The sequence below is a fragment of the Cetorhinus maximus genome, unplaced genomic scaffold (assembly GCF_964194155.1).
Source record: "Cetorhinus maximus unplaced genomic scaffold, sCetMax3.hap1.1 HAP1_SCAFFOLD_3273, whole genome shotgun sequence".
Classification (NCBI taxonomy): Eukaryota; Metazoa; Chordata; class Chondrichthyes; order Lamniformes; family Cetorhinidae; genus Cetorhinus; species Cetorhinus maximus.
The window spans coordinates 1-11,730 of record NW_027599192.1 but is presented as its reverse complement, the minus strand read 5'-3'; the positions used below and the strand labels follow the sequence as shown (position 1 = coordinate 11,730).

Sequence of the window (11,730 nt, the reverse complement as noted above, 5' to 3'; positions counted from 1 at the left end):
AGGGAGATTTACTCTGTATCTAACCCCGTGCTGTACCTGTCCTGGGAGTGTTTGATGGGGACGGTGTAGAGGGAGATTTACTCTGTATCTAACCCCGTGCTGTACCTGTCCTGGGAGTGTTTGATGGGGACGGTGTAGAGGGAGCTTTACTCTGTATCTAACCCCGTGCTGTACCTGCCCTGGGAGTGTTTGATGGGGACAGTGTAGAGGGAGCTTTACTCTGTATCTAACCCCGTGCTGTACCTGTCCTGGGAGTGTTTGATGGGGACAGTGTAGAGGGAGCTTTACTCTGTATCTAACCCCGTGCTGTACCTGTCCTGGGAGTGTTTGATGGGGACAGTGTAGAGGGAGCTTTACTCTGTATCTAACCCCGTGCTGTACCTGTCCTGGGAGTGTTTGATGGGGACGGTGTAGAGGGAGCTTTACTCTGTATCTAACCCCATGCTGTACCTGTCCTGGGAGTGTTTGATGGGGACGGTGTAGAGGGAGATTTCCCCCTCCTCTGCGCTCTCTCTGACACAGGATGTGTGCAACGACCTCTTGGTGTTTCACAATCTTTAAACGCAAACAGACAGCAAATAAAAACACCAGGCGGGTTTTGGTCTCGGGTGGATGGTGGGAGGGGGGTGATATTTACTGATTCATCTCCAGGTTTACACTGAGCTCAAAGCCACAGGAACAAAAACGAAAAACCAACACTGGTCAACACACGAGCAAAGCTGGGACCACAGCAGCACCTCCGCTAGCAGCTGACCGTTCCGAGTGAGGCCGCGCACGTGGGCACGGGGCTGCTGTCCTCTTCGACCCCCACCCCTCCCTTCCACAGATTTACAGAACATCCCTCCGACAGACCAGCTGCAAGAGTTTGCAACTTGGCCCTTTACAAAGCACACAAAAAAAACTCTGCAAAATATACACATCCAATAAATGTTACAGCATTTTAAATACAATTCCATTTGTTGACTGTTACCACCAACAACCCCCCCCACCAACCACCCCCACCCCCAAACAACCTCCCATAGCCGCGCACAGACAGCTGGCTGGAGAAGGGAGCATGCGGCACAGTACTGACTGACGGGAAAGCCTCCCGGAGAACTACAAGGAGGTATTGCTTAGGCTGGGGGCAAAGAAAATCACAGAACAATTTAACTCTTGCTGTCCCTTGCGTTTGAGACGTCGCAATTGAACTCTCGCTGTCCCTTGCGTTCGAGACGTCGCAATTGAACTCTTGCCGTCCCTTGGGTTCGAGATGTTGCAATTGAACGCTTGCTGTCCCTTGCGTTCGAGACGTCGCAATTGAACTCTTGCTGTCCCTTGCGTTCGAGACGTCACAATTGAACTCTTGCTGTCCCTTGCGTTTGAGACGTCGCAATTGAACTCTTGCTGTCCCTTGCATTCGAGACATCGCAATTGAACTCTTGCTGTCCCTTGCGTTCGAAATGTTGCAATTGAACTCTTGCTGTCCCTTGCGTTCGAGACGTTGCAATTGTACGCTTGCTGTCCCTTGCGTTTGAGACATTGCAATTAAACGCTTGCTGTGCCTTGCGTTCGAGACATCGTAATTAAACTCTTGCTGTCCCTTGCGTTCGAGACATCGCAATTGGACTCTTGCTGTCCCTTGCGTTCGAGACGTCGCAATTTGAGATGGGTCCAATCTGCCCACCCGAGTTCCTCATGATCACCAGGTTGAATAGGTCCCGTTTTCAGATTGGGGGCTCTTCTCATAACTGCCGCCTAGGAAGGTGGGGGTCGGGGGTGAGGAGGGGGGAGGGTGCAAGGCCACTCTTGGACGCGTCTTTAGCTGCTCCCCAGGGGAAGAGTGCAGTCTCAGCATGGCCTGGTGGTCTGCTCCGGTCTCGACGAGGGAGGTGTGGAACAATGCCTCAAGGCAAACAACAAGATGGGGTCAAGCTCTCCCACAGCATCTCTGCGATGTCAGATCGGCCGCAGCCTCGATGAGGGGCTGAACAGCCTCCTGACCACGCAAATCATCTCTGCTGGAGGGACGAGGGAGCACAGGGGCAGGAGGGGGCATGCCAAGGTGACAAACCGCAGTGTATCCGAAACGCGTTTCAAACTTTAAGACCTTCCAACTCCTCACCCACATTTTGCAGGAGTGTTTGCGGGACTGACCATCGGGAACTTGGGATGGGCAGTTTGGTCCAATCTCAAAACGCAAAGGACAACTAGAGCTCAATTGCGACATCTCAAACCCGAGGGGCAGCTAGAGTCCAATTGCAAACTCAACTTTCCTCACCAAAACAGCAGGGTAATTTAAGCAAATGATCGCACTGGTAATCCTCAGTTCAACCCATCAGGGTCCGTTAACGTGTGAAAAAAAAAGCAATTCCATAATTAAAACCATGTTTTCTGCTCCTCAGTGAGATCAACTGGCCAGATTGCTTGTGGAACAATTTGAGGCAGGAACAGGGAGGCAGTGAGTGGGATATATATATACAAAGTTGCATGGGATGAGGATGGAAAACTCAGAACCTGAGAGGGGGGATTTGGAGAAAGAGGGAGGGGGAAAGCTAGACAGAGAGAGCGAGAGAAAGCTAGAGAGAGGGAAAGCTACAGAGAGAGAGAGACAGAGAGAAAGCTACAGAGAGAGAGGGAGAGAGAGAGAGAAAGCTACAGAGAGAGAGGGAGAGAGAGAGAGAGAGAAAGCTACAGAGAGAGGGAGAGAGAGAGAGAAAGCTAGAGAGAGAGGGAGAGAGAGAGAAAGCTACAGAGAGAGAGAGAGAGAGAGAGAGAGAGAAAGCTACAGAGAGAGAGAGAGAGAAAGCTACAGAGAGAGAGAGAGAGAAAGCTACAGAGAGAGAGAGAGAAAGCTACAGAGAGAGTGAGAGAAAGCTACAGAGAGAGAGAGAGAAAGCTACAGAGAGAGAGAGAGAGAAAGCTACAGAGAGAGAGAGAGAGAAAGCTACAGAGAGAGAGAAAGCTACAGAGAGAGAGAAAGCTACAGAGAGAGAGAGAGAGGGAAAGTTACAGAGAGAGAGAGAGAGAGAGAGAGAGAAAGCTACAGAGAGAGAGAGAGAGAGAGAGGGAAAGTTACAGAGAGAGAGAGAGAGAGAGAGAGAGAGAGAGAGAAAGCTACAGAGAGAGAGAAAACTACAGAGAGAGAGAAAGCTAGAGAGAGAGGGAAAGCGACAGAGAGAGAGAGAGAGAGAGAGAGAGAGAGAGAGAGAGAGAGACTCGCTTGCCATTAAATACACAGTTAAGTTAAAGACATCAACAGAGCACGGACTCTCGGCTCATTCAGGAAGGTGCGGGGAGATGGGAATGGAAGAACTTGGGGTTTTGGGGGTGGGGGTCGATCACAATCACTCAGTCTGCGGCACAGAGATGGAGGGGCCCTTGGGGTCATCGAAACGGTCCATCGTCTTCAGGCTGGTGATCATGTGGAGTCCGTAGGTGAGGATAAAGACCATGAGCAGAGTGGTGAGGAGCCCCATCCAAATGGCGGGCGTGAAGAAACCAGCACAGTCACTGGCGTAGGAGAACTTCGTCCCGTTGACACCAAAGCCTTGGATCTGCGGAGAGGTGGGGCAGGGGGTGAGGTACAGCAGAGACATTCAGCCTCAGTTACAACCCGAATGATACTGAGAGCAACTTAACACCCCATCAACCATTCCGCTTAGAGTTCACGGGGCTGAATTACAGAACAACAGATACTCCGGGTAGTGAGTTACAGTCTGGAATCTAATCGAGGGGTTCGGGAGGGTTTATATATAGAATAACAGATACCCGGGAGTGAGTTACAGTCTGGAATCTAATCGAGGGGTTCGGGGGGGTTTATATATAGAATAAAAGATACCCGGGAGTGAGTTACAGACTGGAATCTAATCGAGGGGTTCGGGGCGGTTTATATATAGAATAACAGATACCCGGGAGTGAGTTACAGACTGGAATCTAATCGAGGGGTTCGGGGGGGTTTATATGTAGAATAACAGATACCCGGGAGTGAGTTACACACTGGAATCTAATTGAGGGGTTCGGTGGGGTTTTATATACAGAATAACAGATACCCGGGAGTGAGTTACAGACTGGAATCTAATCGAGGGGTTCGGGGGTTTATATATAGAATAACAGATACCCGGGAGTGAGTTACAGACTGGAATCTAATCGAGGGGTTCGGGGGTTTATATATAGAATAACAGATACCCGGGAGTGAGTTACAGACTGGAATCTGACCCTACCTGAAAGTCTTCGAATATGATCTCCCAAAGTCGGGTGCTGCTGGACCAGGGGAGGATGGAGCTGGACTGGTAGTCCTGGGCCACGCGCTTGCAGTGGTAAGAGTAAATGGCCGGCGCGTAGACCTGCGTGACATTGAAGGACGCGTGCTCCCCGTCGGAATAGATCTCCAGTTGGTCCAGGGTGAACCAGTACTTGGCGGACACCTTGTACAGCCGGTTGGACATTTTGAACCTGAGGGAGATGCAGAGGAAAGAAAGAGAGAGAGAGAGAGAGAGGAAAAAACAAGAAGTCAGGACAAATGCAAGAATTCCAAATTTCAAAAGGGAACAACAATTTTACACTGAGGGAGGGGGCGGGGCCTTGACCGGGGCCAGCGTTGCCAAGCAATCAGCAGCCTTTTTTTTTAAACGCGGTATAAATTGATCCCTCCCCACCCCGCCCCCTCTGAAATTTGGCATTCTTGTATCTGTCTCGAGGAACGCCAGGTGGAAAACCGTGAGGAACATGTCGCGTTTTTATTTTTTTCCGTTTCAGGCCAACTCCAAGTTGCGTTACCAGCGACCGGCTAACAGAGAAATAATCGTTTTGAGGTGCGAAATCACCTTGGGGTGGGGGAAGAAGGTGGTGCCTGTCAAGCACCAGGCGGGCGCAGGACGTTCGGGATTCGGAGCCCGTGGAGAACCAAGTCCTAGGCGGGCTACAATGGGAGGGGGAGGGGGGGCGGGGGGGAGGTGGTGGGGACACCGAATTTTTCATTCTCGGCCCCCGCAGCTCAGGGCGGGGGTACTGCCCTCGGAGGGAGCTCGGAGTAGATCGACCAGCACGAGCCCGGGACTCCGAGGGTTAAATCCCGAGGAGGGATTAAACTCAACCGAGGGTGGTGTTCCCTGGGATTTAGAAGGTTCCGGAGTGGATGGGGGTGGGGGGTTGATTTGATTGAGGTTCTCGAGATATCCCGGGGGAACCGAGAGGGTCGATAGAGAGAGAGACCCCGTTTCCCGCTGGTCGGGTGCAGGGGTGGTGAGTCTGGGACGAGGGGGCAAAGTCTGAAAAGGAGAGGCAGATCCTTCAGGAATGAAATGGGGAAAGACCCCTACACACAAAGGGTGGTCGGAGTTTGGAACTCTCTTCCCCCAAACGGACATTGATGCCGGGTCAGTTAGTTTTAAATCTGAGAGGCTGAGAGATTTTTGTTATCCAAAGGGGTATTAAGGGATACGGGGAGAAGGTGGGTAGATGGAGATAGGTCACAGATTAGAACATGATCTCACTGGATGCAGGAACGGTCTCGAGAGGGGCTGAATGGCCTCCTCCTGTTCCTGTGTAACAGGCTTAAGGAGGGGGCTGAATGGGTCTCCTCCTGTTCCTGTGTAACAAGCTCGAGAGGGGCTGAATGGGCTCCTCCTGTTCCTGTGTAACAGGCTCGAGAGGGGCTGAATGGGCTCCTCCTGTTCCTGTGTAACAGGCTTGAGAGGGGCTGAATGGCCTCCTCCTGTTCCTGTGTAACAGGCTCGAGGAGGGGGCTGAATGGCCTCCTCCTGTTCCTGTGTAACAGGCTTGAGGGGGCTGAATGGCCTCCTCCTGTTCCTGTGTAACAGGCTCGAGAGGAGGGGCTGAATGGCCTCCTCCTGTTCCTGTATTCTGCTCTATCCCGTGCACCAGCAGGGGGTTCAGAGAGAGATTTTAAGGGTCCGCGCGCAGGGACCAGCTGAACATTCAGATCGGGTGTAAAATCGGGATTCGTCAGAAAGCCAAGGGAGGGGCGGGGGGGGGGGGACATTAGTTTTGGCAAAGGGATAGAAAGAAGCAAGTTTGGCTTCCCCTCTCGGTAGGGGTCGGGGGGGGGGACACTTACACGATCCTAAGGGCGCCCAGAGTCTCCACGTTTTCGTACATGAGAACCAAGCTGGAGGGGGATTTAAACAAAAAAAACACGAGTCAATTAGAATATACCAACCGAACAAGCCTCAAGTCCCATTTCCATTCCACCTACCACCACCCCCATCCCTCCCTCCCTCCCTCTGAAAGCAGAGGCCCTGACCAGACCCAATCCTTACGCGGCAGCTAGTGATGGAGTGAGAACAAGGGAGGGGGTGTGTGCACGTGTGCGCGCGCGCACGCACAGGAGAGCGGGCTGGTGGACTGCAGGAGGCGGCGCGCACCCCACACACACACACACACACACACACACACACACACACACACACACACACACCACACACACACACACACACACACACGTGTCTGCGGCCTTCCAACAGTGGGTCCGGGGAGACGGGAAAGGTTCGACAGGGGTGGACGTAGAGGTGATGTTTCTGCCTGTCAGGGGGTACGGGAGAGGCTGGAGTTTAGTTTGGTTTTGGGGGGGGGGGGGTGCCATCAGGCCGGAGGGGCCGAATGGCCTGCAGAGCGAGCGGCCCTGGCTGATTTCTCCCTGTCTCGGGGCGGGAGGGGTGGGTGGGGAATGAGGGTAGTTGTAACATGGCACGCGTTCCCTCAATGCCTCGCCAGAAGAGGGGTCCGAGGGAGAGACTGCACCCCCCTGATTGGCGGCCACAAAAATGCCCGCGCATTTTCAACACCGCTGCTCCCTCATTCTATTGACTACTGCCCCCTCGTGACACTGCAGGCTCAGATTGCCCTCCCACCGCCACCTCCCTCTCTCACTGGGCTATCTGACCTCCTCCTACAATTAGCTGTCACACACACACTGCAATCTAATACACCTTGTTCAACTGTTTGCAGTGACGGTAACTGATGACGGAACAGGCTCCAGGCAGGGGGGCTGAATGGCCTCCCCCTGTTCCTGTGTAACAGGCTCGAGAAGAGGCTGAATGGGCCTCCTCCTGTTCCTGTGTAACAGGCTCGAGAGGGGCTGAATGGCCTCCTCCTGTTCCTGTGTCACAAGCTCGAGAGGGGCTGAATGGCCTCCTCCTGTTCCTGTGTAACAGGCTCGAGAAGGGGCTGAATGGGCCTCCTCCTGTTCCTGTGTAACAGGCTCGAGAGGGGCTGAATGGCCTCCTCCTGTTCCTGTGTCACAAGCTCGAGAGGGGCTGAATGGCCTCCTCCTGTTCCTGTGTAACAGGCTCGAGAAGGGGCTGAATGGGCCTCCTCCTGTTCCTGTGTAACAGGCTCGAGAAGGGGCTGAATGGGCCTCCTCCTGTTCCTGTGTCACAGGCTCGAGAGGGGGAGGCTGAATGGCCGGGTGGGGACACGAACCCGCAACGTTTCTGACCCCGGAGGGGGCAAAAGGTCCGGGAAGCGATGGGGGGGTGGGGGTGGGGGGAGAGAGAGAAAGAGGGTCAAACCTACTTTGCCTGGTCGTCTGAACAGGTGGAGGTGCCGATATTGACGGTGGCCGAGTCGCCGAAGGTGCGGTTGGTCAGGTCGATGAGAGCGTCGCCCTTGGAGATCTGGAGCCTGGCCGCCCAGAACAGGATACAGGGCTTGTCCGTGGTGCGGTTGTAGGCCAGAGGAGGGTAGGGGTACTTCTCCTCCTTGGCCAGGAGTTGCCGGCTGGGGCCCAGCGAGAGGGTGGGACCCTCCCGGACAATCTGCGGAGAGTGGAGAAAGAGGGAAGATGCTGCTGAGCTGGGAGAATTCAGGAGTCCGGCAGCTACGCCAAGTGACAAGGGGGGGGATGGAGTGTAAGAGTGGGGAAGTCTTGCTACAACTGGACAGGGCGTTGGTGAGGCCGCTCCTGGGTCACTGTGGACAGTTCTGGTCCCCTCACTTCAGGAGGGACAGACTCGCGTCGGAAGCCGTTCAGAGAAGGTTCACTCGGCCGATTCCTGGGACGAAGGGGGTTTGTCTGATGAGGAAAGGTTGAGCAGGTTGGGCCTCTACCCATTGGAGTTTAGAAGAATGAGAGGTGATCTTATTGAAACATATCAGATTCTGAGGGGAGGGGGTTTGACAGGGTGGATGCTGAGGGGATGTTTCCCCCCACCTCGTGGGGAGGAATCTAGAACGAGGGGGGAGGGGGCACAGTTTCAGAATAAGGGAAGACGGAGATGAGGAGGAATTTCTTCTCTCAGAGGGTGGTCAGTCTGTGGAATTCTCTCCCCCGCCCCAGAGAGCAGTGGGGGCCGGGTCACTGAATATATTCAAGGCCGAGTGAGATAGATTCCTGATCGACGAGGGGAGTCGAGGGTTATCAGGGGGACGGACAGGGAAGTGGAGTTGAGGCCACAGTCAGATCTTATTGAATTGGGGGCGGCGGGGGAGAGCAGACTCAAGGGGCCGAATGGCCTCCCCCTGCTCCTGACTTTTCTCTTATGGAGAGCTTACCCTGGACGGTCGAACTGCAGTGAGGATGGCGAGGAAGGGGACTGCTTCTGTCTTCAGAGTCTCCAACACTTGCCCGATAATGTTGTCTGGAACAGAGAGCACAGAGACACCAAGGTAGCACATTCTCTCTCACATACATCACCCAGTGATCCATGTTACTGCCAATCGAGTAACACTGGCGCCACACCAGTGCCAGGCAATGACCACCTCCAACAAGAGAGGATCTAACCATCGCCCCTTGACATTCAATGGCATTACCATCACTGAATCCCCCACTATCAACATCCTGGGGGTTACCATTGACCAGAAACTGAACTGGACCCAGTCATATAAATACTGTGGCTACAAGAGCAGGTCAGAGGCTGGGAATCCTGCGGAGAGTAACTCACCTCCTGACTCCCCAAAGCCTGTCCACCATCTACAAGGCACAAGTCAGGAGTGTGATGGGATACTCCCCACTTGCCTGGATGAGTGCAGCTCCCACAACACTCGAGAAGCTCGACACCGTCCAGGACAAAGCAGCCCCGCTTGATTGGCACCCCATCCACCAACATTCACTTCATATCCTCTCCTCACGCCCTTCGTTCCAGAATGAATCACCTCGCACTGCTCTGCGTTTAAACTTCATCCGCCGCTTGCCTGCCCTCCTCGCCAACCCTGTCTAAGATCTCCTGAGCCCGTAACGCTTATAATTGCCCTCACAGCTCACGACGCTGCCGGTCACTGCCCTCCGCAAAGTTTGAGACTGTGTCCAGCACACCCAGGTCCAGGTCACTCACATATAAAACAGTTAAAAAAAGCTCTTTAAAAACGACGGAGGGGGTTTTTTCGATAGGGTCGACGTAGAGAAGATGTTTCCACTTGTGGGGGAGGGAGACCAGAACTAGTGGGGGGGGGCAATCAATATAAGACAGTCACTAATAAATCCGATCGAGGGGGGAGGGAATTCAGGAGAAACGTCTTTACCCGGAGAGCGGGGAGAATGTGGAACTCGCTCCCACAGGGAGGGGGTGGAGGTGAATCGTGTCGATGTGTTTAAGGAGCTGGATAAACACACGAGGTGGGGGAAAGGGATAGAAGGATATGGGGGATAGGGGTGGGGAGAGATGGAGTAGGGGTGGGGAGGTGGGAGGAGGCTGGGTATGGGGGGTAGAAACACCAGCACGGAGCAGAGGGGCCGAATGGCCTGTTGCGGTGAAATTTGACACTTACCATTGCCAGAAAGAGCTTCTCTCGCAGGCATCAGGATGGAGCTAGGAGGACCGAGAGGAAACAGGGTTAGACTCTGCATAAAATTAAACACAAGCCCACCGACCGACTGAGTCCAATCTGACCTTGCAGCTCTCCCTCTCCAGTCCGCGGACAGTGCCATCCGACCTAAAGCGCCATTCGTTCCCTCCCGCGACAACCTCTCGAGAAAGGGACACGGCAGCCCAAGGCCCGAGTCCTACCAGCTCCCCCAACCCTCTCTCTGTCCTCACCTGGAAGTGTAAGGCAAGCGGACGACAAGCAGCGAGGGCACGCTGGCGTTAAGGCGCAGGTCACGGATGGTCAGCTGATGGACGTAGAGGGGGCTCCGGCCGGTCTGCTCCTGCAGGGTGGACAGCAGAGAGCTGGTGGCGTGCCAATCGACTGAGGGCAATACCAGGGAGGAGGGGGAGTTCTCCAATGCGTTCTGCCCGAGAGAGAGAGAGAGAAAGAGAGAGAAGTTGGGGCACATCTGCTCAAGCATGGAATCAGGGTTAACCACCACACCAGCCCCCAGTGTTATACAGTGACAGACCCGTCCCCACCAGTACTGTACCCCAGTGTTATACAGTGACAGACCCGTCCCCACCAGTACTGTACCCGTGTTATACAGTGACAGACCCGTCCCCACCAGTACTGTACCCCAGTGTTATACAGTGACAGACCCGTCCCCACCAGTACTGTACCCCAGTGTTATACAGTGACAGACCCGTCCCCACCAGTACTGTACCCCAGTGTTACACAGTGACAGACCCGTCCCCACCAGTACTGTACCCCAGTGTTATACAGTGACAGACCCGTCCCCACCAGTACTGTACCCGTGTTATACAGTGACAGACCCGTCCCCACCAGTACTGTACCCCAGTGTTATACAGTGACAGACCCGTCCCCACCAGTACTGTACCCGTGTTATACAGCAACAGACCCGTCCCCACCAGTACTGTACCCCAGTGTTATACAGTGACAGACCCGTCCCCACCAGTACTGTACCCCAGTGTTATACAGCAACAGACCCGTCCCCACCAGTACTGTACCCCAGTGTTATACACTTGACAGACCCGTCCCCACCAGTACTGTACCCCAGTGTTATACAGCAACAGACCCGTCCCCACCAGTACTGTACCCCAGTGTTATACAGTGACAGACCCGTCCCCACCAGTACTGTACCCCAGTGTTATACAGTGACAGACCCGTCCCCACCAGTACTGTACCCCAGTGTTATACACACTATAGTTTGGGGATAACTATTCTGCATTGGTGTTGCCCCTGTCCCACCCTCCAAACATCTCAAAGTGCATCGCCAACATGTTTTGAAGTCTCCACCTGCCCAGATACGGCGTGTTCAGGGGTGAGGGTGGTACAGGAGGAGGTGTCTGCAACCAGCGATGGAGGAACAAGAGGGGGCTGTGACAGGAGACGGATAGGAGGGGGTGTCAGTGAGTCTAGACATTGGTACCTGCAGGTTGGGGAAAGCATTCTCTTGCTTGGTCCCGTACGCCGCTCCGTACACGGTGAAATCATCGACACTGAGCTGGGAACAAGGAGAAAAATCAGTCAGCAATTCCTGTCAGGGGGAGGGAGAGAAGGGGGGGAGAGGAGGGAGGGAAGGAAGGTGGAGAGGGGAGAGGAGGGAGGAGAGAGAGGGGAGAGGAGGGGGGGAAGGAAGGTGGGAGAGGGGAGAGGGAGGGAGGGAGAGAGAGGGGAGAGGAGGGGGGGAAGGAAGGAAGGTGGGAGAGGGGAGAGGAGGGGGGGAAGGAAGGAAGGTGGGAGAGGGGAGAGGAGAGGGGGAAGGAAGGAAGGTGGGAGAGGGGAGAGGAGGGGGGGAAGGAAGGAAGGTGGGAGAGGGGAGAGGAGGGGGGGAAGGTGGGAGAGGGGAGAGGAGGGGGGGGAAGGTGGGAGAGGAGAGAGGAGGGGGGGGGAAGGTGGGAGAGGAGAGAGGAGGGGGGGGAAGGTGGGAGAGGAGAGAGGAGGGGGGGAAGGTGGGAGAGGAGA

General features: G+C 54.6%; 1 protein-coding gene across 1 annotated transcript; it reads right to left on the bottom strand.

Annotated features, from left to right (window-relative positions):
* Nucleotides 1–3,061: 3,061 nt before the first annotated feature.
* On the bottom strand, nucleotides 3,062–11,286 carry LOC144677915 (V-type proton ATPase subunit S1-like; the record flags this gene model as incomplete). Its single annotated transcript, XM_078537894.1, is given in 9 exon segments — nucleotides 3,062–3,533; nucleotides 4,200–4,431; nucleotides 6,056–6,106; nucleotides 7,513–7,754; nucleotides 8,491–8,576; nucleotides 9,703–9,743; nucleotides 9,972–10,165; nucleotides 11,195–11,275; nucleotides 11,278–11,286. Coding segments are annotated over 9 exon segments (1,146 nt in total), but the record flags the coding sequence as incomplete, so codon positions are not given.
* Between the last annotated feature and the right edge of the window lie 444 nt (nucleotides 11,287–11,730).